The 23,670-nt window shown below is 39.8% G+C and overlaps 2 protein-coding genes and 1 long non-coding RNA gene across 3 annotated transcripts; 2 read left to right on the plus strand and 1 right to left on the minus strand.

The window, feature by feature from the left end:
- The first annotated feature begins 535 nt into the window (after window positions 1-535).
- LOC135606782 (3-oxoacyl-[acyl-carrier-protein] synthase II, chloroplastic-like) lies at window positions 536-11,672 on the plus strand. The gene is made up of 14 exons (XM_065097990.1): window positions 536-1,072; window positions 1,721-1,926; window positions 2,090-2,293; window positions 2,476-2,586; window positions 2,688-2,783; window positions 2,870-2,915; window positions 3,003-3,082; window positions 3,497-3,565; window positions 3,689-3,773; window positions 3,877-4,031; window positions 4,099-4,179; window positions 10,836-10,895; window positions 11,157-11,289; window positions 11,426-11,672. Exons 1-13 carry the CDS (start codon window positions 799-801, stop codon window positions 11,274-11,276), a joined length of 1,587 nt encoding a protein of 528 aa, XP_064954062.1. The 5' UTR covers window positions 536-798; the 3' UTR covers window positions 11,277-11,289; window positions 11,426-11,672.
- A 2,294-nt stretch (window positions 11,673-13,966) lies between these two features.
- On the minus strand, window positions 13,967-22,896 carry LOC108952267 (uncharacterized). Its single transcript, XR_001976964.2, has 5 exons — window positions 22,663-22,896; window positions 15,243-15,380; window positions 15,120-15,169; window positions 14,415-14,645; window positions 13,967-14,316 (listed from the first exon to the last, which is right to left on the minus strand). It is a non-coding gene; the product is annotated as an uncharacterized LOC108952267 (long non-coding RNA).
- LOC103977385 (uncharacterized) lies at window positions 17,690-20,031 on the plus strand. The gene is made up of 2 exons (XM_018822743.2): window positions 17,690-19,242; window positions 19,592-20,031. Exons 1-2 carry the CDS (start codon window positions 18,044-18,046, stop codon window positions 19,638-19,640), a joined length of 1,248 nt encoding a protein of 415 aa, XP_018678288.2. The 5' UTR covers window positions 17,690-18,043; the 3' UTR covers window positions 19,641-20,031.
- Window positions 22,897-23,670: the final 774 nt, after the last annotated feature.

Genomic DNA, 23,670 nt, shown 5'->3' on the forward strand with positions numbered 1-23,670 from the left:
ATCTTCTGTTGGTGACCGATCGAAACACCTCATTTAGAACTTATACGTGGTTAGGAGGTTGCTTAATCCAAAGAAATTTGAGCGGCTTAAGTTGTTTTTGGGATTGCATTGATTGATGTGATGTACTTCAGCTTAGTCGTAGTCGTAGGACCCCTTAAATGGCTGAAACAAACGATGGAACCAATTAAATGATCTCTCAATTCAATTTTTCTTTGTACCACCTCTTACGATCATCTCATGTGCTTCGCACTGACAACGCCATTAATGTGAAGCGTTAATTTTGTACGCATATTTTAGATTCCAACGCATTGGATTCAAACTGTCGCAAAACCGTCTAAGCGAAATAAAGATATATATATATATATATATATATTCTTTATTTCACTTATACATCTTTAATATATATATATATATATACACTGTATTTTTCTATCACTAGTATTTTTTCTGGTCTTGGCCTTTTTCCTCTCTCTCTCTCTCTGTTTCACACTTAGCAGAGATGGCTGTCTTCTCCACCATCCCAAACCCATCTGTGTCTTCCCCCCACTTCTTCCTCTTTTTCCCCCTCCGCCTCCGCTTCTTCCCCTCCAATATTACCATCATCAACCTCTTCTCCTTCCTCTTTTGTATTATTCTATACGTCCATTTATAAGCTTCCCTCTCTCTCTCTCTCACATTTATATATATATATATATATATATATATATATATATATATATATATATATGCATACATATTTACATAAGCCAACTATCTTTTCTTGATCTCTATCTCACTTTCGTTTGAGATCGCGTTGCGATGGCGGGCGCGGCGGTGGCCTCGCCCCTCTGCACGCGGCTAGTCGCGGCGGCGTGCATGTCCTCATCCGCCGAGTGCGACCGCCGCCGCGCCGCGGGGACCAGGCGGAGGCGGCGGACGACGGCGACGGCGGAGATTCGGCCCCCGCTGGATTCCGCCATCTGCCGGTTCGGGATCCAGGGCCCGATGAGCTCCTGCCCCGCCTTCGAGGCCGCGCCTTCCCTCGGGTTGTCGAAGGCGGAGGCCAATCGACGGCGGCGGAGGACAGCCTGTGGTATGTACAGCATCCGCGAACCTCCCCCGTTTCTTTGACCCTCTCTTTGTTCCTTTCTCATTTGGTTGTTTCTTGTCGTTGGGTAGGGCACTAATGAATCTTGATATCGGCGTATTGATTTGCTGATGTTCTTGATTTGTTCGGTATGATTTCTCGATCGCTCTTTTCGTTTGGGAGATCTGGGTTTGTGATTAGACGATGTACGTGGAGATTTGGGTTCAAGATTGGGTGTTAACCGTGGGAGCGACATCAGCAACCGAACCGACCCTGGCGAAAGATCTTTTTCCTTTGCTCATCGTGCATGATACTTGAATCTGCGTTCTAAATTTCTTTGTATTTTGATCATTAAGAGTAAATGTTAAACTGGACGTCGGATTCGATCGATCGGGGTCAAGAACAATTCTTAGATCGTGTTTGCCGGTATGTTTCTATGATTACGGTACAAGAATGGAGACACATGCAGAATTGTTTGTTTTAGGCAGGGTGGCTGTGGTTGCGGATGAGGGCAAACTAACATCGGCCGTGGCATATCGACAAGTCTGGTTGCTTACTGCATTAGGACTTGGTTTTCCTCATCGAGCGATATACGCGATGCTGTTCTACGGAAATCTCTTGTGTTTTTGGGCTAACGTGCTTTCTGCGCTGCAGGAAAAGCAATGGCGGTTGCCTTGGAGCCAGCTAAGGAACTCGCAGTGAATAAGAAAAGGCAAATGAAACAGAGGAGGGTTGTTGTGACCGGCATGGGTGTGGTCACTCCTCTAGGCCATGATCCAGATATCTTCTACAATAACCTCCTCGAGGGTGTTAGTGGCGTAAGCGAAATAGAAACGTTCGACTGCTCCAATTATCCAACGGTACAATCTCTACTGAGCAAATTTATATCTTGATGTTCTAAGATAATAAGGAATATTTTGTATTCTGTTTATGCTATACTCTCAATGATTTGGGGGGTCAAAGGGGCTGTTCTACTATGCTAAATAATTGCTTTATTATTTCTGATTACATAGTCTTTTGTAGAGAATCGCAGGGGAAATTAAATCTTTCTCTGCCGATGGGTGGGTGGCACCTAAACTAGCAAAGCGCATGGACAAGTTTATGCTTTACATGCTTACTGCTGGGAAAAAAGCATTGGAAGATGGTGGAGTTACAGAAGAGGTCATGAACCAGTTTGAGAAAACAAGATGTGGTGTTCTAATTGGGTCTGCAATTGGTGGGATGAAGGTGTGTGTCTCCTCAGCATATTCAAATAGGGAAGCTCTAACTTTGGCACTCGAACCAAGTTGTTTACATTTGAGGATTCATCTTACATTTTCCATGACTTCACATATTACCAAAGTTGGGTTGTGCATCTGCATAATGCTGTTCTGTGAATTTTATGTTTATGATAGTACTTCATCCGGCAGGTCTTTAATGATGCCATTGAAGCTTTGAGAGTCTCATACAAGAAGATGAACCCCTTCTGTGTACCCTTTGCAACCACAAATATGGGATCTGCAATGCTTGCGATGGATCTGGTGTGCCAGATGACCCACTCTCGGAAAAATGGTTTTTCATTTGTCTTTGAATATTTAAAAAAAAAATTAAATTGGACATTCCCTGTTCTTGTGATCCTTAGGGTTGGATGGGTCCAAACTATTCAATTTCAACTGCATGTGCAACTAGCAACTTCTGCATTCTGAATGCAGCAAACCATATTATACGAGGTGAAGCTGTAAGTCACTCGCCTCTTTCTCTCGTCGATTACCAGCAGAAGTTGAAACTTGTGTGATAGATTTCCCATTTGTCTAAATCTTGAAGGATGTGATGCTTTGTGGTGGTTCTGATTCAGCGATCATACCCATTGGTGGGATTTCTCATCATAAACCAGCAGCCTCTCGTGATTATGGTCAGTTGTATTTATAGTGCTACATAATTGTTAAATATATCGCAGGATTAGGTGGTTTCGTGGCATGCAGAGCACTTTCACAAAGAAACAATGATCCGACAAAAGCTTCACGCCCGTGGGATATTGTATGTAGACATTCTACATCTTCTTATTCTATATTTAAATTTTAAACTTAATGAAAGAAAGATATCTTGTATCCTGGGTAGCATTTCTCTGGTTAGCGTTGTATTTAGATGCTGTCATACACTGAGATTTTAAACATAGGACCTTTCTTTCTCTTTGCAATAAGCTGATATTAGTCATGTTGGAATATTCTAGCTGATCCTTGTGGTAGAAGATAAAGACGGAGGACTCTAGGAAGAACCATTTTAAGTGGAAAAATATGTCAGTAAAGGACAAGTTTAGATTAATTTATCTCCGGAAATTTCTGCACTATAATTTGGATTGTGGTTTTATCTCTTGAAAGTTCCTCCAATTATTGTTTTGGTTCCTGTGTCAGGTGCATGAACCTAATTTATTTTGTGACTGATAATTATTAGGATCGTGATGGATTTGTAATGGGGGAAGGGGCTGGTGTGCTACTGTTGGAAGAGCTAAGCCATGCTAAGGTTGAGCTACACATTGTCAAATTTATAGCTCTGGATTTCCTGTATGGAGCTTGACATATCTTTGCTTGCCGGTGTCCTATATATCTAATTATTTGCGTATGCTTTTTCTTTCATTTTCTACAGAAAAGAGGAGCACAAATCTATGCAGAGTTTCTAGGAGGAAGTTTCACCTGTGATGCCTACCACATGACCGAGCCACACCCCGAAGGTAACAAATTCTTTCCGTATTTCATGGTGTAAATAAGCTCGTCTGGAACTTGTTTATATTATTTTGATGCACTTTGCAAACTCTTGGGCATGTGTTAAATCAGGGACAGGTGTTGTTCTTTGTATTGACAAGGCACTATCAGATTCAGGGGTATCCAGAGAGGATGTTAACTATGTAAATGCTCATGCAACTTCAACACCTTCCGGTGATTTAAAAGAATTCCAAGCTCTTATTCGTAGTTTCGGCAATAACCCTGAGGTATGTGATTAAGTTTGACTATGTCTTCTTGATTTAGTCTATTGGATTAACTTGCTAATCTTTTCAGTTGAGAGTGAATTCAACGAAATCCATGACCGGTCACCTATTGGGTGCTGCTGGCACAGTGGAGGCTGTTGCTGTTGTACAGGTAACCATTTCTAATTTTATTTATCTTTGTGGATTAGACTTCTCAATATCCCAAAATTTGATCTCTTCAAGTGCTCTGAGTGCTTCTCATGATGTTTGATGTTGAATCTGGAAGTGTATATTTAATTATGAAAACCTGTTAGTCTTTGTAGTGGTTATTGGGGTTGTGGGATGTGTATGTTGCACCATGATACCATCAGACCGTTTGTAGTTGACAAACAATGCTTATTTTCTTCAGAGCAAACTTGCTTCCATAAGAAATTCAACCCCAACTTTCGGGGTTAGTGTCCAAGGATATCTGGACTTAATTTTATAAAATATTTTACTAAATCTTCTTTTTTTTTTGTCCTTTATGTAGCACACCACAGTTGAGAGGAAAGCTATATTGATAGGTTAATGCAACAAGGATTATGCATGAGAGTGTGGTTTGGATTACAAAAATGATTCTTTTACTTGTTTACAGCATGACATTGAAAGTCATAGGTCAGTAGTGCATGCCGTTTAACCATGAAGCACTTCTTTGAGCCCTATGCTTTGGCTCATGTAAAGGTTGACATGAGGAGAAAATTTTTGGATATGAGTTCTATATAATGTGAATAATACATTTAAGTTAAATTAGTAGACTCTTTCTCCCTCTAATGTTTTCTTCTTCTATTCGAACCTTGGATATCTAAGGACAGTTGGAATCAAAGATAAGACCAGTTATTATGCCATGAAAATTCTGGGGTTCTGGGAGTGGGCCCAATTGTTTGATCCTGATCCAGATCGAGAGTGGTTAATTTTTGGTAACTCTGCGATTAGATGTTTTAGGTTGGACTCAAAGTGGTGTCCCTTGGATAATATATTTGATGTTGGACTCAAACCAATTCAAAACAAGGGAAACACAAGGACTGCAGATTTGTGCATAATTTATTGTGTCCTTCTTTAGAAGCATTTCTTGATAGCGAGGTTGAACTGCATGATTCAGACTTGGAAGCTTCAATAGCACTAGGTGCTAACCATATGTCCCCATAAATTAAAAGCTCAAACTTGTGTGGATTGTTTTAACAAAAACAACATAAAAAAGGACCTGGTTGATCCTTGTTGGAGTTGGCTTGTAAACTGCTAAAATTAGCCATGATCAGCCGCAGTTGATAAAGTCTAATAAAAATGGTTGATTCTTAATTGGTTTTAATTGATATTCCAGCCAATATCTGATTCTTTACGAGTGTTGATAGGTGAATGTTGTTGACAAAATCCTGAATGATGTATGATTAGAAGATCTTAGTCCTGTTCTTTTATGAATAATTTGATTCGTTATGCTGCTTCAACTCGCTAATGACTCTGAACTCGGTGTGGGGTCGATCGAGTTGTGCTAATCTTTGTTGGTTCCTATGGATCCTTCAGATGAAGGAAAAGACTTTTCTTGTTGTACGCTAGTCTCTCAAACATCTCGTGCCACTTGAACTGGTTGGATGCTTGTTGGAGCTTTAACGAGCATTGTCTTGTCGATTTTAAAATTTTTGAAGTATTTCCTTCGTAAAATTTACTAATTAATTCCTCTTCTACTTAGTTGTTGCCTCCAAGTAGGTTCGCATCACTTTCACTTTCGATTGACATTCTGTTGGGAAATGAAACAAATAGTCTACTCTTGGTAGTTACGATCACCATTGGTGAGAATTTGACAACTGTTGTCTTCCACTTTCTTCGAAGGGTCTTTGAACATGTGCAGAGCTCCTCTTTTGGATAAATAAGAGAACCGGGGTACTCGGTTTTGCCTATTCTATTAAGGGTTGAGAAGGCAAAGGTTACTCCACTTTGCTCGCCTTCTCAAGGGTTATACTCCATGCATTGAGCTAGTTAGCCTTCGTTTGCTCTTTGCTCACACTTCCGAAGCACCCAAAGTGTTTGCACTCCTTGCGTTGAGTTAGCTACCGTGATTTGCCTCCTCATTACCATCGAACTTTTAGAATGCAAAAAGTTTTGCCTGAAAAAAGCAAAATTTTATCTCGACTTAGAGTAAGTCTCCAATAGTTTTGGTCGCCTCTGGGATTGTACCGTCTTCTCTATCATCTCTACTGCTTACTCATCTGAGTAGAGAAGGTATAGCACCATGTACTGCTTATTTCGTTCCTTGGTCGAGCACTCTTGCATTGACTTGAAGTCACCCACCTTCGGCTATTTTGATGATAAGCCTGTTAACATCGGTTTGTGTCGCATTGCCTCGAACTGTTTCACCATGATCCGTTGCACCATGTCGCTTATATCCTAACCTTTGCCCTTCAGCCTTGTCTCGGTACTTAGAGTTTGCCTCTGTATTCTCTACCTCCTCGGCCCTTTTCACGATTAAGGCTCATCCGATGCAAAATTTGATGTATGCACGGAAGACCCGCCTCTGCGGTACTATAACATTTACTTCTTGAATCCATAACTCTTGTCATCATATTGTTCATCGAAGCGGAGCTCTCCTAGTAGCTCTCAATCATACCTTCTTATGATCAAGTCCCTCATGCGACTTGTCCCGTGTGTGTCGCATTGTCTCGAACTATTTCACCATGATTCGTTGCACCATGTCGCCTCCTTGTGACATCTTCATTGGATTCTAATTTTTATGGGATGAACTCCGACTGCAATCTCTCCATGCATGGCCTTTGCCAACACATTGTAGGGCCTTCGCCATCTCCGATTGTGTTCGCTCTTTTGTCAATCGACATTCGTACCGGCTCTTGGGTCAGACCCGAACAAAGCATAGCTCTAAGGCAGTTCATCGCCTAGCAGCACTCAAAGTCCACCAACTTCGTTGAAATTGGTACACCATTGTTTGGATCCTGGGGCCCTACCCCCAGCACAATCTTCGCTATGCATCGCTTCCTTCGCACACCTCGAATAACACCACTGTGGCATATTCTTCAAGATAACCCACCTTCGCGTTCTTTTGCCCCGTGCCAAAGCCTTATGACTCCAACTTCGCCTCCGTAACTTAAGTCGCCATCAGAACGAGGGACCCATAGAATAACATGATCTCGCTCTTGCCTCTACAAGTGTTCATGTCCTTGACCTATGCCTAAGGAAAGCTTCGTATCTTCGTTCTATGTTTCATCTTCTTCTTTTTTTCGCATCTTGGATATCTGTCATATTGGAGTAATTTTTCTCTTCGCATCTTTCTCTTTAGAAGTTTCGGAAACCATCATCCCCTTGGACTACTCCGTCTTGTTGAACAAATTATGCAATATTTCGCCCCCCGCGAATGCATTTGCTAAATTGCAACTCTTCGCCAATACAACTCCCGTTGCACCCCTCAAGGCCTAGCAATATACTGAACTTGTTGCACCCTTCAGCCTTCTACGAACATATCCTTCCCATATCGAAGCAAAAGTTTCAATGCTCAATGGCGTCGAGTATTGAATTCTTCGAGTTAGCAATTCTCCTCACCTCTGTAAGTTGTGCACAACTCTTTCGATCATCGAGCAACCCATCCCTCATTGCACGGTCTCATCCTTTGCCAAGCTCCTCACTTACCGTGAGCATTGTCAAGTTTGATTGTCAACATCGAGCCGTAGCTCGAACTCAACCCATCTCAACCTTTGTGCACTATGCCATTTTCCCAACTCACTTGTCCTTGTAATGCCTCTCACGCAAAGGATTGACTATTCTTTTGAATGCCAATCTCGGATGTTCGCTCTGAGATCCAAAACCCAAACCCTCTAACTTAAGCTGCACCTAGGCAATTAATTGGGGCCTCCTAACGACATTAAGCATTGCAATTAAGAAAATGTAAAAAAATCATAAATATTTCTTTTACCCAAAAGGAAAATATATTTAGTTTTTATAATTCTATAATATAACATGTATAGGCCATTATACAAAAAAAAAAAAGTGGACAAACCTGGTGGAAAGTTTTCCTTCCACCAAATAATAGTCAGTCTGTGTAGCTTGCATGGCAGCTCAGTCGGTTGCTTGGTTAAATTCTTGGAAGCAGTCATTTGATATCAGTAATGATGGGTCACCCTTTCCATCTGTTAGTATCTCCTTGATAATCAATGAGTCTGTTTCAAATTGAGCATTCTTGGAGCTGCACTCCAATGCCATCAGCAGCCCTTTAATAGCCACTGCTTCACCCTCTATAGCAGCAATCTTTAGGAGTAAAAAGTGTAGGGAAATCTAGGGGTGACATAACATGCACAGCGGAAGAACAAAAGGAAAAATCTCATATTTCTATAAAAATGTTTCATCGTCGTGTGAAGATTAATACATAAAAATCGCAAAATCGAAAATCGCACGTATAAGAGAGATGTGTTTTACCTAAGGAGATTGTATTTCCTTGAAATCTTGCAAATCTGTGGGAGAGGATGAAGAAGGTCAACTGTCCTCCTCTTTAGCGGTGATCCACACGGTAGGGCCTACGAAGATGCTCCTCAAATCACTGCCCAAATCTCCACACGCCCCAAATAAGGGTTGTTGGCTAAGGAGGAGAAGGGGAGAGGAGAATAGGAGGTGGCAGCCAAAAAAGCCTAGCCTATGGCCCTTTGGTTCTCTCCTATTTATAGAGGTCCTATGTCAACTTAACCATATAGATCCTGCTCTATTGGGTACCGGATCTCCATCCAACTATCCAAGCCTCTTAGATTAGTGGGTCTCTACTTAATAATCTCTCATTGACTCTTATTAGATCATCTATAGGATCCAATAATTCATGGGCTTATTGGATATCCAATAAGATAGAGGCTTCAACGAATATCTCATATCTGAATATTTACTCGTCGTAACACCTGTTATATGTGTGTGACCCTCTAGGCCCAATATCGAGCTGGTCGTGAGGCATATCCATCAGAACTCTTTCTGGCTCAGTGAATTATTATCTTCAAAATACTTCACTCGACTCATCGATTACGGACGTACTAAGTCATTACATCGTTGTCCTCAGACGATACAAGGGAATCCAATCCTTTGGACATATATGTCCTCAGTTATCATGTACCTATAGTACCTTAGATATCGTATACCGGACATAGTGTTGTCAGGCCCATACAGTTTCTACTTGAGTCTCGTTCTAATCGGATTTTTCCGGAGAACTCTTTCTCTCCCAATCCGAATGACCCTGGCCAGGAATTTGTCTGAGTAAGAACACATGGGATATTCTTCTAACACTGAGAACGGATAATCCTCTATCGAAAATACACGAAGAACCCTGTAAAGCAGCAATCTTTAAGAGTAAAAAGTGTAGGGAAATTTAGGGGCGACATCACATGCTCAGCGAAAGGACAAAATGAAAAATCTCATATTTTTACAAAAAAAGGTTCCATCGTCGTGTGAAGATTGATGCGTAAAAATCGTAAAATCGAAAATTGCACGTATAAGAGAGATGTGTTTTACCTTGGGTGATCGTATTTCCCTGAAATCTTGTAGATCTGTGGGAGAGGATGAAGGAGGTCAATTGTCCTCTTTAGCGGTGATCCACACGGTAGGGCCTACGAAGACGCTCCTCAAATCATTGCTAAAATCTCCACACGCCCCAAATAAAGGTTGTTGGCTAAGGAGAAGAAAGGGAGAGGAGAATAGGTAGTGATAGCCAAAAAGGCCTAGCCTATGGCCCTTTGGTTCCCTCCTATTTATAGAGGCCCTATATCAACTTAACCATATGGATCCTGCTCTATTGGGTATTGGATCTCCATCCAACTATCCAAGCCTCTTAGATTAGTGGGTCTCAACTTAATAATCTCTCATTGGCTCTTATTAGATCTCATCTATAGGATCCAATAATTCATAATCTTATTGGATATCCAATAAGATAAAGGCTTTAACGAATATCTCATATTTGAATCTCTACTCGTCGCAATACCTGTCATATGTGTGTGACCCTCTAGGCCCAATATCGAGCTGGCCATGAGGCATACCTGTTAGAACTCTTTTTGGCTCAGTGAATTATTATCTTCAAAATACTTCACTCGACTCATCGACTACGGACGTATTAAACCATTACGTCGTAATTCTCAGACTATACAGAGGAATCCAATCCGTTGGACATATATGTTCTCATACTTCATGTACCTATAGTACCTCAGATATCGTATACCGGGCATAGTGTTGTCGGGCCCATACGGTTTCTACTTAAGTCTCGCTCTAATCGGATTTTTCTAGAGAACTCTTTCTTTCTCAATTCGAATGACCCTAGTCAGGGATTTGTCTGAGTAAGAATATATGGGATATTCTTCTCATGACACTGAGAGCGAATAATCCCCTATTGACACTCAATAGTCGTCGTAAAGTTGCCTGTCACTCTCGATGATCAACTATACTGGATCTGAAACTTTCAGGCCTCTAAGTCCGGTGTCAAAGAGTTGAGTACTCAAACATGACATCCTTGATGTCTCAAGTTTAGAAAGAATTTTGACTGTGGGATCTCTTCGATTCCAATAACAATCATTCATTTTTGCTTAGGGAACTAGGAAAGATAGATATTAGGAAGGAGATGCATTTTTATTTTTCAAGTTAAGCACAATATTAATATTGTCTTTTCAAAATAGTGAACTGTGGTCGTGCAGTTGCAAGTATACGGTCAAGTTTGGGCCTTACCTGCGGTCGTGAACTGTGGTATCCGGTTTTCAAATTTGTTGTATCTGATGCTTAGAATGATTTTGCATGTTTGATATCTTAGGTTGGTGCACATTTCATGTGCAGGCTATTCGAACAGGGTGGGTTCATCCAAATATTAATCTGGACAATCCAGAGGAAAGTGTGGTATGTTTCACCATCTCATCAAAATTTTGTCGTTCTTCTTTTGTCACCAAGGATTTATGCTAGTCCCTGTTCCCGATTGGTTTTGCTCTTGCTCATCTGATCACAATATATAATGGTTATGTTTTGACTACCCAATGCTCCAGTGCTTCCATATATTAGAAAGGACACCTGCAAGTTATATGCATTTTCCTTTATTTATTTTATGTTTTATTTTTCGCTCTTCTCCTCTACTGTCTTTGTAATACTGAAGATTTGATTCAGGATGCGAGTGTCCTGGTGGGTGCAAAAAAGGAAAGATTGGATGTGAAGGTAGCGCTATCAAATTCCTTCGGCTTTGGTGGGCATAACTCGTCCATCCTGTTTGCGCCGTACGAGGAATAGCATATCGGATTTGGTAGGCACAACTCATCCATCTTGTACAAGGAAGGAATAGCATATCGGTTACGGTGGTGCTTTTCCCCCTCGGGACCGCGTGGATAGGCCTCCTTTTTTTCTTGTTTCATTTTTAATTTTGATATTTGTTGTTGCAGCAAAGTTAGGAAGAATCCAAGCGTATGTATGTTCTCGCTCCCTCGCTCGCTCGCTCGCTCTTCCTGATGAGACGGACGTCCTCACATTCGAGTAGTTGGTATATGCATTTCGGATTTGGTGGGCATAACTAGCAACGCTGACAGTTTATAAACCACGTCGGATCTGTAAACTTTCAATTGACATCATCAGAGAGGGTAGCTCTCTCATGATGCAGGGCTTTTGTAAATTTTCATTCGATGTTGTTCATTCTCGTGGCCTTCACGTTGATCCACCATATCATTCCTTCACTTTCTTTTTTTTTTTAACCTCTGAAATGGAAATGCAGAAAATAAAAACGAATGAAATACTTACGGGTTACCAATAACTCGTCTCTCACACGTTCGTGCAATCCGCAACGATGTAGCGACAGAAGCGAAAAGTAAAATTAGTCGGCGCCCCGACCCGACTCTCGCCCCCGAAAATAAAGAAACTGGCACCCTTTTCTCTCACTTTCTCTCTCTCTCTCTCTCTCTCTCTCTTTGGTCCAACATAAGTGCAGGCGTTTTATTGTGTTTATGACCAACAAATGAACTCTTCATCACATTATTAGTCGTAAATATGTTTTCTGTTAGCTTCGTATACCTATATACAAAACCATCTCACTTAAATTTATTATCATTCTGACCACTTAAAATAATATCCACAACATTTATGCTAACTATACTACAGTTTTAGTTAATATTAATATTTCATTCATGTTTTTAACAAACATTAAACACAAAAAATCTCATTACGTAACTGACATTCAAACATATAGATGGCTAAGTTATTATTTATCTTTAAATTAAATGTATACTGTTGATTAATGCATATATAAATAAATATTGCAACCCTACTACAAATTCCTATTCTTGCGTACCACTATTATCATGATCATGAATGACGGTGAGAAACTAAACTAAAATATAAGTCATGGCATTTCATTGTTTAACTTACGAGATATCTTTGGCTTCTGTCATATTAAAAGGAAATCTCATGATAAACTACATTTACTTTCATGGGGTTGCTTCACGGCATACTGCGATATCAAGAATACATATCGCTTGCCTTATTCATGTTGTCAAAATCATGTTTAATATGCGAATCAAGATTTAAGAATGTTAGGGTTACCATAACTCTCCTGGCCATCACAAGGCTTCGAGCATGGCAGCCTCCTGTGAGCTGTCCATGTAACCTTCCAAAACCCTAGGACTCATCATTAAATGCTACGGAATCTCTGATTTCGAATCCTTCCACCGATTTGATCGGCAATGAAAGACGGACATGGAAACCGAGCTAAAACACGGCCGATCCCGTGACATCGCTGCGTGGCACAATAACAGCGCCGATTGCATCAGATGCGAACCATATATCGCTCAAGACAAGATTCTCGATCTCAAAACCAATCAGCTTAAATCCAAATTCTTCATCCAGATGCGAACCATATAAAACTTATAAGAAGATTCCGATCTGAAAACCAAGCTTATTAAATCCAACTTCGTTCTCAGAAAAAGCCGACAGGATCGATTCATCCGGGAAAACCTACGCAGATCTCCATACGAGCAAAGAAGGGGAGAGAAACATACGAAACAATGGACGACTCGCCGATCCTCCCAAGAAACTCGAGGAAGAGAAGAAGACACCAAAAGATCTAGGAATATTCTCGATCTCAAAACCAATTAGCTTAAATACAACTTCGTCATCCAGATGCGAACCATATAGAGCTTATAACAAGATTCCGATCTGAAAACCAATTAACTTCAATCCAACTTCGTTCTCAGAAAAGTCCAACAGGATAATTTCATCCGGGAAAACCATCGGCTCGAGCAAACTTACCAGATCAGCATCCAAGACGAAGAAAGCCTACGCAGATCTCGATACGTGCAAAGGAGGGGGAGGAAACATAGAAGAAACAAAGGACGACTCGCCGATCCTTCCAAGAATTTCAGGAAGAAGAAGAAAACACCAAAAGAACAAGGAATGATCCAGATAAGAAAGTACCCCTTTCTTTGTCCTTCGTAACACCCGAACGCCGCGAAGATGCCAAGAAAAGCTTGGACTGTTTCCACTTAAATAGGCACCGACGTTGGAAGAGAACATGACGTTACGGTCTCTCGGTGAACTTACCGCTCATAAGTCGGGCGATAAGAGCACACAAAAAATTAAGATGGCAACAAGTCAATTCAAATTCTAGTGTCTTCCTCTCACCACAAGTGATCAGAACCTGAATCCGTGGCGGCAAACTTTGAAACCGCCGCGCCACATTACCACCGCTGGTGAACTTACCACTCGCCTCTCGTAAGGCAGTAGTGAAGTGGCATCGAAGAAGCAGTGGCGTTGTTATTCTTCTTCCGTGTGGTGAGTATAATCAACCTTTCTTCTGACGAGAACAATTTTTTTCCTACCTTTCAGAGCTACCCGTTCTCCTACCTCCCTTGTTAACGGAGGAGGTAATCGCTCATTGAGGGTCCCATATGCAAAGAAGTACATACATATTATGTGAGAAACTCCACTACTATATATAATACGTAATACATTTTACTTTTATAATAAATATGATATATGGCCTCTCAAAAGTCCGATAAATCTCAATCTCATCACATCAAACCTACGAGAGACCACATCATTACAAACCACACAGTGCACTACGTGATGCATGTTCATCAAGATCGTTCGTTTTCCATCGCCGCTGAGACAGGAACCAAAAGAGGAGACAAACCTGAAACTTGTTGTTTTGAAGGAGGTACATCACAGAGAAGAAGCCAATCTTCCAAGCTATTATATATCAGTCTGCAACAATCCATCAACAGTTAGGGGGTTTCAGCCAATGAGTGCAGACTATAGCAAGACCGCCAGGTCCTAAACCAAGCAGCTGCAAAATGAAACAACACAATACAACGATGAGCAGACTATGGCACTTGAGAAGTCCAAATGAAACGACCACCATGAGAGATCCAAGTCCCAGTATACCTTGAAGATGGCTTTTGTCACTGAGTTAGGGTCCTCCAGCATGTCCATCCTGATACTGATACATGATCAACATCCATCATGCTTCGAGGTTCGTGCAGGCCTGGTGACTTTGAGATTGTGACAAGACTTAGTGGAAGGCAGGATTTCCAATCCTTCTGTACCACAATGGAGGGCATCTGGTTATCTGAGTCAACCACCCGATCATGATGGAAAATTGGAGAATCCAAAACCCTAGAAAGGTGAAAAATATTCATAATTCATTCCGTAGTGAAGTCTTTGAAGTTATTCATGGTAGCATAAAGCTCTCAGTTTCCATACATCTTTCTTCAGATGATCTTTTTCTTTTCTTAGTACACCATAATTTAAGGGAACAAGAAGAAGAAACAATAGGCCTCAGTTGCCATTTTCAGATAGAAAGATATAGATTGTGCAAAATGGGCAAGATGAAATTTCAAATTCTTAGACTGCTGTTAAATAAGAGGCACAAAGAAAAATGAGTTTAGATGCAAATTTAGCAGTTTTACAGGTTTAGCTAAAGCAGATGGCAACCAAAACTTAAGTGAAACAAAAGCTTTTTTGTCGCAAACATTCATGTTGGATGATGAAACATGTACAATTTTGTGCAGCAACTCGTCGCATAAAGGGTATGCCTTTGAAATCATATTTTTGCAAAAATAACTACTGAAACCTGTCTAAAAAACTTACCTGGACATTAGTCTTTATAGCTGTAGGCACCATGGTGAAGCATATAACACCTGTATATTTTCACAAAAATGAAACATTAACCTGTAAACATTAACTTCTATAACCTATGTCTGAAAAACTGACCTGGACATCAATCTTGCAGCAGCAGCCACCATGGTGAATGAAGCATATATACCTGTCTGGCACTAGAAGATGTACGTGCATTTCTCCTGCCATCTGTTTATACAATGATTGTATATCTCACCACCGTTTCAACCGTACCTGGACATATGGAAAAGTCAAAGTAATCAAGTCGCATAAGATGTCACATGATAAAATTCTCAGGATAACATTTATTGGCATGTTAGAAATATATCTTTAGCTCAAAATTTCTTGTGTGGTTAGGTGGATTGTTTCACGACTTTTTGGCAGCTCAGAATGTTCCGTGAATTCTTCAACACATCCTTCTTGTGCTCATCAAAACATCAGTTTTCATCAACCTCATAAGTCAAAAGAATCACCCAGATGAGTTAGTCATGTGTCCATACATGTAGATTGCTATAACATATTTATTTGTACTTTCTTTCAAGTATGTGATTTTCTTCTGGAATTTGCATTGGTTGTCCTAAGAAATCTTAATATAGTAGCCTTTGGTTCCACAAATTTTTTTCATAGTCTCTTCCATACTACCTAAACAAATTACATCTAAATATGGTTCATTCATTATATTTTAACAGTTCTTTTAATTTTTCTCTACCTCCAGTCTCCTTGAATTGGAACTTGAACAACATTCAATGTTTTGGAGGCTATCAATTCATTTCATAAGTTGAAAAATCCTATCTTCTTTGACTCTGTCTATTTCATTATCCATTATGTGATGTTAAGTACAACCATGACCAAGCATGCATTGGCTGTCATGATGACCAAGTGGTCCTCCTTTTCTATTGGCACCAAGGATTGTAAAGATCATTACTTAAGGCTGAAGAATCTATCCAGCATCCTAACTCAATTCACACCCTCCTTGGTTCCCATCGCCCAATTGGTTATCAATCACACCAAACATCCATGCAAACAATCTAGCGATTGTTAGGAGGAAAGTTGACTGGAAATTTATTACAGTAAGCCTTTTGTTGTCTCAAGTAAGTACACTTTGCTAAAACCCCATGAAAGAAAGATCAAATGGTCTTTGATCAAGGCTGAAACTTTCTCGGTCCCCAGAAGCCCCTAGAAGCTAACAATTATAACATAATTATCCTTATCATCATCTGTTGGTTGTGGTGGTAAATGTGCTATGATGGCATGGTCCACCCCCACCCCCACCGCCACGACCATCCCTTCTTTGCAAGGGGACCAGACTCTTCTGAGAGTCTCGCAAGAGAGGCCTGCGCCTAATGAGAATCCTAGATATAGTCATGAATGTGCCCAATAAATGAGAAGCTAAGATGGGATCATTTTCACAACTCAAAAGTCCCCTTGAGGCTTCTACAGTGTGGCTCTGGGGGCTTGAATGGCCAGTCTGTGTTGGACTAGGTTGGTTGAAACCCCCCTTAGCCTGAAGCTGCCAAAGCAGCACCTTCACCTCGTCCTCTTGCATGCTGCCATGTGCCATCGTCAACCTGATCGGAGAAAGGTAGGACCGATACATGGGACCACATTAGCAACAAATGTGGACCCAACCATCCACACCAAGGGAGACAAGCCTCAAGAGTGGTGTTCTTGCTTAAATGCCTAACAATGACAACCATGCATTTGCTTGATGGTCCACCTGCTGTGGCGTTTCAGTATGAATAGGCTGTCAAAACTTATGACAAGGGACCACATTTTGGCAACCCTTTTAGTCTCTACTCTGTCTTTATGTTCTGTTGATAAGGTCGATCTCAATCAGGTCAACTAACATCAGCAATAGAGTTAATGCATGTAACACACTAAATACATTTTATTAAATGATGCCGTATGACCATATGAACTTATCTGTAAAAGATTTACTGAACTCATAATATGCCAAAGAATTTACTAAGACTTGAACGGGTTCGTCCTTTTTTATCTGTACAAGGATAACGATGAACAAATATATAATATACAGGGTTAGCTGGTGACTCCACGCATCTGCCCTACCAGTTCACAGGTCCATGGGTTGGTCAGAACAAAGAACGCAGTAAGGCAATGTGGCACATTATTTAAAATTTTGAATTAACTTTCTCCATTTGTATTTTACCTTTTTTCCTAAATCTGGATTTCTTATTGAGAACTAATGTTTTTAACATCCATACATGGGTTAAACAGATGCCCCATAGCCATATATCCAGATATAATAGGGGAGTTATCAGTTCTCTGCCCATGTATGTAAACAAATTTATTTTATGACAAACTGTTCCGATGAATTACTAGGGAAACTGACACATAGCAAAGACATCACACTAACAGTTCAAATCAAACCGTGCATGATTGTCATTCAAATTATAAAGAAATTTAATTTTACTTTGGTCAACATGACAATTTATTCATCATTATGCTTTCTGTTTAACAGTCATTATCTTATTTCTATTTGATATACATATTTATGTACATATGTTTGTATGTATGTAGCTACATATACATGAATGGGCACCGTGTGGTACAGTTGTTGTTACTCTATATGGTCATAAGAACAAAGTGCACCTTCTGCAATATAAGCTTACATTTTTTACATGTTCAGCTGCTAGGAACTTGTTAAATGCTAAAAAGTCACATTCAAGTACCAAACTGATCATGAACGAGGACTCTTAACCTCACGAACGTGGAAAAGCACAAGACATCCTAGAATGTCTTCTACTATTTATGGCAACCCATGAGGCATCCATCAGGATAGAAAGCCTGCTCTGTTCTGTTCATGATTCTTTAATTTCACCCTCCCTTTCCATTCCTTGCCATCTTTGGTTTTAAGAATACCGCAGGGAGTGAGAGAGATGAGAAGGAGCTCCTCTTCCAAGCATAGCAACAGGAGCATGGAGGTGGAGCCCAAGTTACAAGAGCCTCAACTGTCTGGTGCCTACATCCGTAGTCTTGTCAAGCAGCTGAGCTCTTCAAGGACCAAAGATCCCATGAAATCAAAGTCTAGAGATGGGGCAAGTGCAGGTGAATTTTCTCAAGACATCGCTAAAGATGGTGAGCGCCTTGGTGACACTCAACAGCAACAATCACCACCATCATCAATGAAAGCTTTGCTACGAAAGAAACAGGTGAGAAGAAGACTCCGTACCAGTAGGCCTTACCAAGAAAGATTACTTAATATGGCAGAGGCTAGGAGAGAGATTGTGACTGCACTTAAACTTCATAGAGCTACCATGAAACAAGCAAATGAGCAACAGCAGCAGCAGCAGCAGAAACAGCAGCAGCAGCAACAACAACAACAACAACAGAATCCATCACCTTCTCCAACTCTGGAGCTATCTCCAGCAGTGCTAGAGGAGTTGCAGCAGGAGTTGAATGAGTATAGGAGAAATTCTAGGATTTATACTCCTAACAACACATTTCCTAACTACGCCCACAACACCAAATTGTCACCCTTTACTTACCCTTCTTACTCTTGGATTTATCCACCAATTACACGACTATCCATCTCTGATGACCTCAACATCCCTTTGCCCAATCAACCATTAGGCTTAAATCTCAACCTTCAAAGGTTCAACAATAAAGACGAGTCCTTTTGCAACAACCTCAATAGGAAACCATCAATCCAGCCATCATCTTGTTCAAATTCTTCTGCTAGTATCATGTCAAGCATCAAAATACCATGTATCTCAAAGATTTCCTGCCAGGCCTCTGGGGTTCCATTGGATCCTGCACCAGTGTCATTGCATCCAATGATGGATGATGATGAAATTGCAGAGATCCGTTTGATTGGAGAACAGCATGACATGGAGTGGAATGACAAGATGAACTTGATGACAACAGCATGGTGGAGTAAGTACCTCAAAAACATGGAGGATGGCCTATGTGAAAAGGAAGATCCACATGAAGCAGGTTTTCAAATGTTCAATGAGGTATTCAACATGCCATCTTGGTTGAGTAATGAAGGGGATGCTAAAGAGTCTTGCCTCTTCCAACCACATATGAATAGCGACTACAATGAAGAGGACTACATGCATGATGCTGCCTTTCCATGGTAACAGAAAATTTTCACTTTGTAGATTTAGATAAAGAATGTCTTTAGGAATTTATTAATTGCAGTTTGGTTTCCTGACAGCATCCTTGATACACTACTTGGTTGTCTATGAATACTAAGATCTTACTAATACTGCTAAAAATCAAATTCTCGATGACATGCCTTAGTTAATACATAAAGCTTCATCTAAGCAAGAAAACAGGTTTGATATGACAGCTAGACAGGACCACTAAATTTTAATGTACCTGGCTTATAGAATTTTATCATCTGAAGGATTTTTTGTTTATGTAGTTACTGCTTTACGCTAGGACTAACTTATTTCAAATATTGTTTTTATCCCTTCCTGCAGCTTTGACACCGGAGAAATCAAAGATTGGAATGGAGAATGGATACTATAGTGAGGCTTATCATTTTTTATAAAGGATGATTCATCATCACTATTGTCATAGTTTTTTTTTTCCATTTTTCATATTTTCAATAAATGACCATGTTAAAAATATCATGGCAAGCACATGCAGAGTAAAATGTAATGGGGAAAGAGCAAACCAGATCTTTTGTTTGTCAATTGTTCATTATAAGCATATGATCAAAAGAAAGGCTAGAAATATGATAAATTGTTTAGACGCTAATCCCACCTACCACCTGCAAGACTTTGTGATCAAAAGAAGAGAATTGGATTAGTGAGAGAGAAAACCCAATATACGGCAATGTACCAACAGTAGGAGAATTCTAGGTGGCCTTGATCCACACGTTTTCTATTTTTTCTGTTGATGAGAAATTGAAGCCTTAAAAAAGCAATGGGTTCATGAGTCATTTGGTACTTGTTCCTTGTCTTAATGTAATGCACTTCTAAGCAAGAATTAAAATCTCGATCTAATATGGGTATCTATCGGTGGTTAGACTGATACGATAATGGCACCAGTGGTGCACCAAGTGTCAGTATGGCCAAAACCATTAAAGTGCAGAGAAAAGTGAGAAAGAGAGAGATCTACGTATTGTAGCAGCAAACAAAAAGGCAGAGGAGTTGAGCAGTGATGTTTGCGGGAGAAGTTGATGCTGTAGACAAGGAACATCTTGAGTAGTTCATCATCTAGGACTTGCTGCCTGTACAATATCATTCAAGGTCGGGCGAGGACCTCACAAGTTGAGGCTGAAGAAGTCAATGCTTGAAGGTGACGGCGACCTCACCGGCCAAGGCCACAATTGGATAACGAGGACAAGGGGCCGCAACACAGATGAGGGGTGGCAAAGCAGATGGGCTACCCGGATGAGGTTGGAGTAAAGGGTTCAATCTCTTGGATAAGATTAAAAGGAAAAAAGAAAAAAGGTAAGTGTCATCGAGCAGTAGGTTTATTGCCCAGTACAATCTATTATTGGTCATACCAAACAAAATCATCCAGCCTATGTACTGGTTAATCATTGGACCAATAATTATTGGTTGATACCAACCGGTATGAATGGCTTTACATCTTGCTTCCAAGATTAAGATTGAGGTGGTCAATGGATCAGTGTAGAGACCAAGTTCACCTCAATATTGTTAAGATTAAATTAGATGGACCTAGCCTTGACCACCTCTAGCTCTGACCAACTCATCATGTCGGAGAACTCATAAGACTCTAAATTATCCACAAACAACAGTATGCAATTCAAATTATCTAGAAATTTGGATGCTTCAAAGATGTTTTACTGAATAATGAAAAGAATGGCTTCATTAACTACATGAACCTGAGTTTTTGGTTTCCAAAAATATGGAATGATGAAATGATTGATAAACATTAAGAGCAGCATATGTAATATAGAGAAGGTTTCGCTAGAATAATTAAGAAAGTTCGAAAGTGTTGAATTTCTCCACGATCATGACTCTTCTCACTTCCCCAGAGGTGGTGGTGATAGTTTGGGAGACAGCACTTTGATGATAACAATTCTTCTATTGTTGTAATTTCTATATGCTTTATGAAAGTAAGGTTTGGTTTGATTCTGTTGCAATTCTCTCCAGATATTTTTCATACTTTTTTTCACAAGGCCTGCCATTGTAGAGTCCTTCAATTCATTCTAGCAGGAAGACCTTTGTTGAATCTGGTATCATCTTCAGGTACCTTAACTTGCCTTGTGTGAACTTTGACAACCCTCTTCAAGTCCTACGCACAATCTTTACACATGTCATAGTCTTTCTCCACTAAATGTCACACGAATGCACAAGAGCAGAGATACAAAGTTTAAGGATCAACTTCTTTCAAAATCATCCATCAATGGTGCAGGAAAGTATCTCCCAATCTAGCGCATTCATGGGCCCTTTTCTTTCACTGAGTCTTGATATGTAAAATGAATGACTAACATACCATTAAAGCAATGCTAGTCTGCAACTTCTGCTCTTGGTCCCCCTAACTACATAAAGACCTGGAGCAAAGGCCATGAAATTGACGAAGCAACCTGAGACACCTTTCCAACCTCCTTTAACTTCCCACTTCTTCTCTTGCTTGGAGCTTTTCAAAAGGCATCTTAAATCGTGTTTGTTAGACAAAAATGCTCCATACTTATCGTCTCATGAACAGACATCAGCATGAATCTTTTAATTCTGCGGCCAGGCATGGAGGCAGCAGTGACAGAGAAGATCAGTATACTTAGAGATACAGCTACAAAGAGTAAATTATGTTCCTCCTATCCGTTAACAAAAAGAAAACTAAGCTAAGCTCTTATGTTTTTCTCACAGTTGTCATGTGAAACTGCCAACTTCTACAGAATAAAATCACCATGATCGAGTTGTAACACCATTATTTATCAAGAAACCACATGAGTTGAACAGGTTTATGGTTTACTTTTGTCTCCCATATCCAATTTAATTAGCCTTTTAAGGCCACGAGTGGCCGCTAACAAGTATATCATGCAAGCCAAATAGTCATATCCATGTAACTTTAACCGATTCAATATCATATGTTATCCAAAATCATTCCGGTGCATTCAAATACCAAAGTTGAACAATAGCACAATCGTATTCCAACGACGTTAAACTAATATTGTGTCTAAAAAAAAAAAACTATAAAAGCAATAATCAACTTGCTAAAAAATATTTCCGTTAGATGGAAGGTCACTGAGGGATCAGATGCTTCACATATACTAGCACAGGAAAAAGATCAAACACTTTGTAAGCACATCAGCAATGAAAAGTCGTGAGGGTGTTACTGTTAGGTCATCAAAATTTTTGAGATATAAAGCTTGCGATGCTGTGGCTATTATGCTTTGGCTACAATAGAACATGATGGACACCTGAAAGATCTTAAAGCATCTCATAGAGCATGCTGCATTTCAAAGAACCGCAACTGAGATGACGACAACTCAACCGATGAAAAAGATCAAATGGAGATTAACGTTCCTATAGTGAAACAGTTGGATAATGGAAAACCTAAGTCGGCATGGTCTTACTTCTCGAGGAGCATGTTCCCACCAATCACTTTATCGCCGTGCCCTGGAAGGAGGTGGAGCAGGCAGATTCCGGTCACCCACCAATCCCGGGAAACGGAACACTGTCGCTTGCCCTCCGCGCTTCAACTTTATCTGTTCCCTTGTGTCGAGATGCTTTGCTGGTTTTCAAGACCAAAAAGAAACCCATTAATTGTAGTGGTACCGACAACTGACCATCACTTAATGTATCATCATGTGAATGCTCTCTCTCTCTCTCTCTCTCTCTCTCTCTCTCTCTCTCTCTTCCATCACAATATAACTTGGCACCCTAATTCTGTGTTTAGCTACTATTAGTCTCAGTTTAGGGGTTTACTATTTACACTCCTTTATTATTGACAATCTCTTATTATTCATATATATATATATTTTTTAAAAATAATAATAATAATTTTTTTACTATTTATGATCATAGTATGATTTATTTTTACTTTTTTTATTCCTCAATTATCTCTTATTTCATCTTCGCTATTAACATTGTTATCATTGATCTTGCTCGTCGTTAATACTGCTCGTTACTTAATGCTATCCGATCTCACTCGTTGTCCTAGTAAGAAGAAGAAGAAGAAAAAAAGGAGAAGCAGAGAATGAGAAATTTTTGGGTATTTACATCCATTTACAAAGGTATGATTTAAAAATATTTAAAAAAATAAAAATAAAAATTATAAATAGTAAAAATGTGATTGCAATTAGTAATCTTCTCGATCTATTCTTTGAGTTTTATATGGTCGAAATGATCATTATTATTATCGTCTTCATTATTACTATTCTCGTTAACATGAGAATACGACACATAAGTAGTTTTAAGTCTATCGGAGAGATTTTATTAAGTATATTTCTATTATAATCTACGATCATAAGGTCTCTATCTAAATCCTCAACTCCAAGATAGACTCAAAATCTGGACCTCTTAACGTATTAAACAATCGACTTAATAATAATTATTATTATAGATAAATAATAAAATCAATA

Source organism: Musa acuminata, chromosome BXJ2-3, assembly GCF_036884655.1.
Source record: "Musa acuminata AAA Group cultivar baxijiao chromosome BXJ2-3, Cavendish_Baxijiao_AAA, whole genome shotgun sequence".
NCBI classification, from domain to species: domain Eukaryota; kingdom Viridiplantae; phylum Streptophyta; class Magnoliopsida; order Zingiberales; family Musaceae; genus Musa; species Musa acuminata.

Coding starts and splice junctions, on each gene's coding strand:
- LOC135606782 (XM_065097990.1), top strand. CDS start 799: ATGGCGGGCGCGGCGGTGGCCTCGCCCCTCTGCACGCGGCTAGTCGCG. Junction 1,927..2,089: donor ACTGCTCCAATTATCCAACG/GTACAATCTCTA, acceptor AGTCTTTTGTAG/AGAATCGCAGGGGAAATTAA. Junction 4,180..10,835: donor AGGCTGTTGCTGTTGTACAG/GTAACCATTTCT, acceptor TTTCATGTGCAG/GCTATTCGAACAGGGTGGGT.
- LOC103977385 (XM_018822743.2), top strand. CDS start 18,044: ATGAGAAGGAGCTCCTCTTCCAAGCATAGCAACAGGAGCATGGAGGTG. Junction 19,243..19,591: donor CATGATGCTGCCTTTCCATG/GTAACAGAAAAT, acceptor CCCTTCCTGCAG/CTTTGACACCGGAGAAATCA.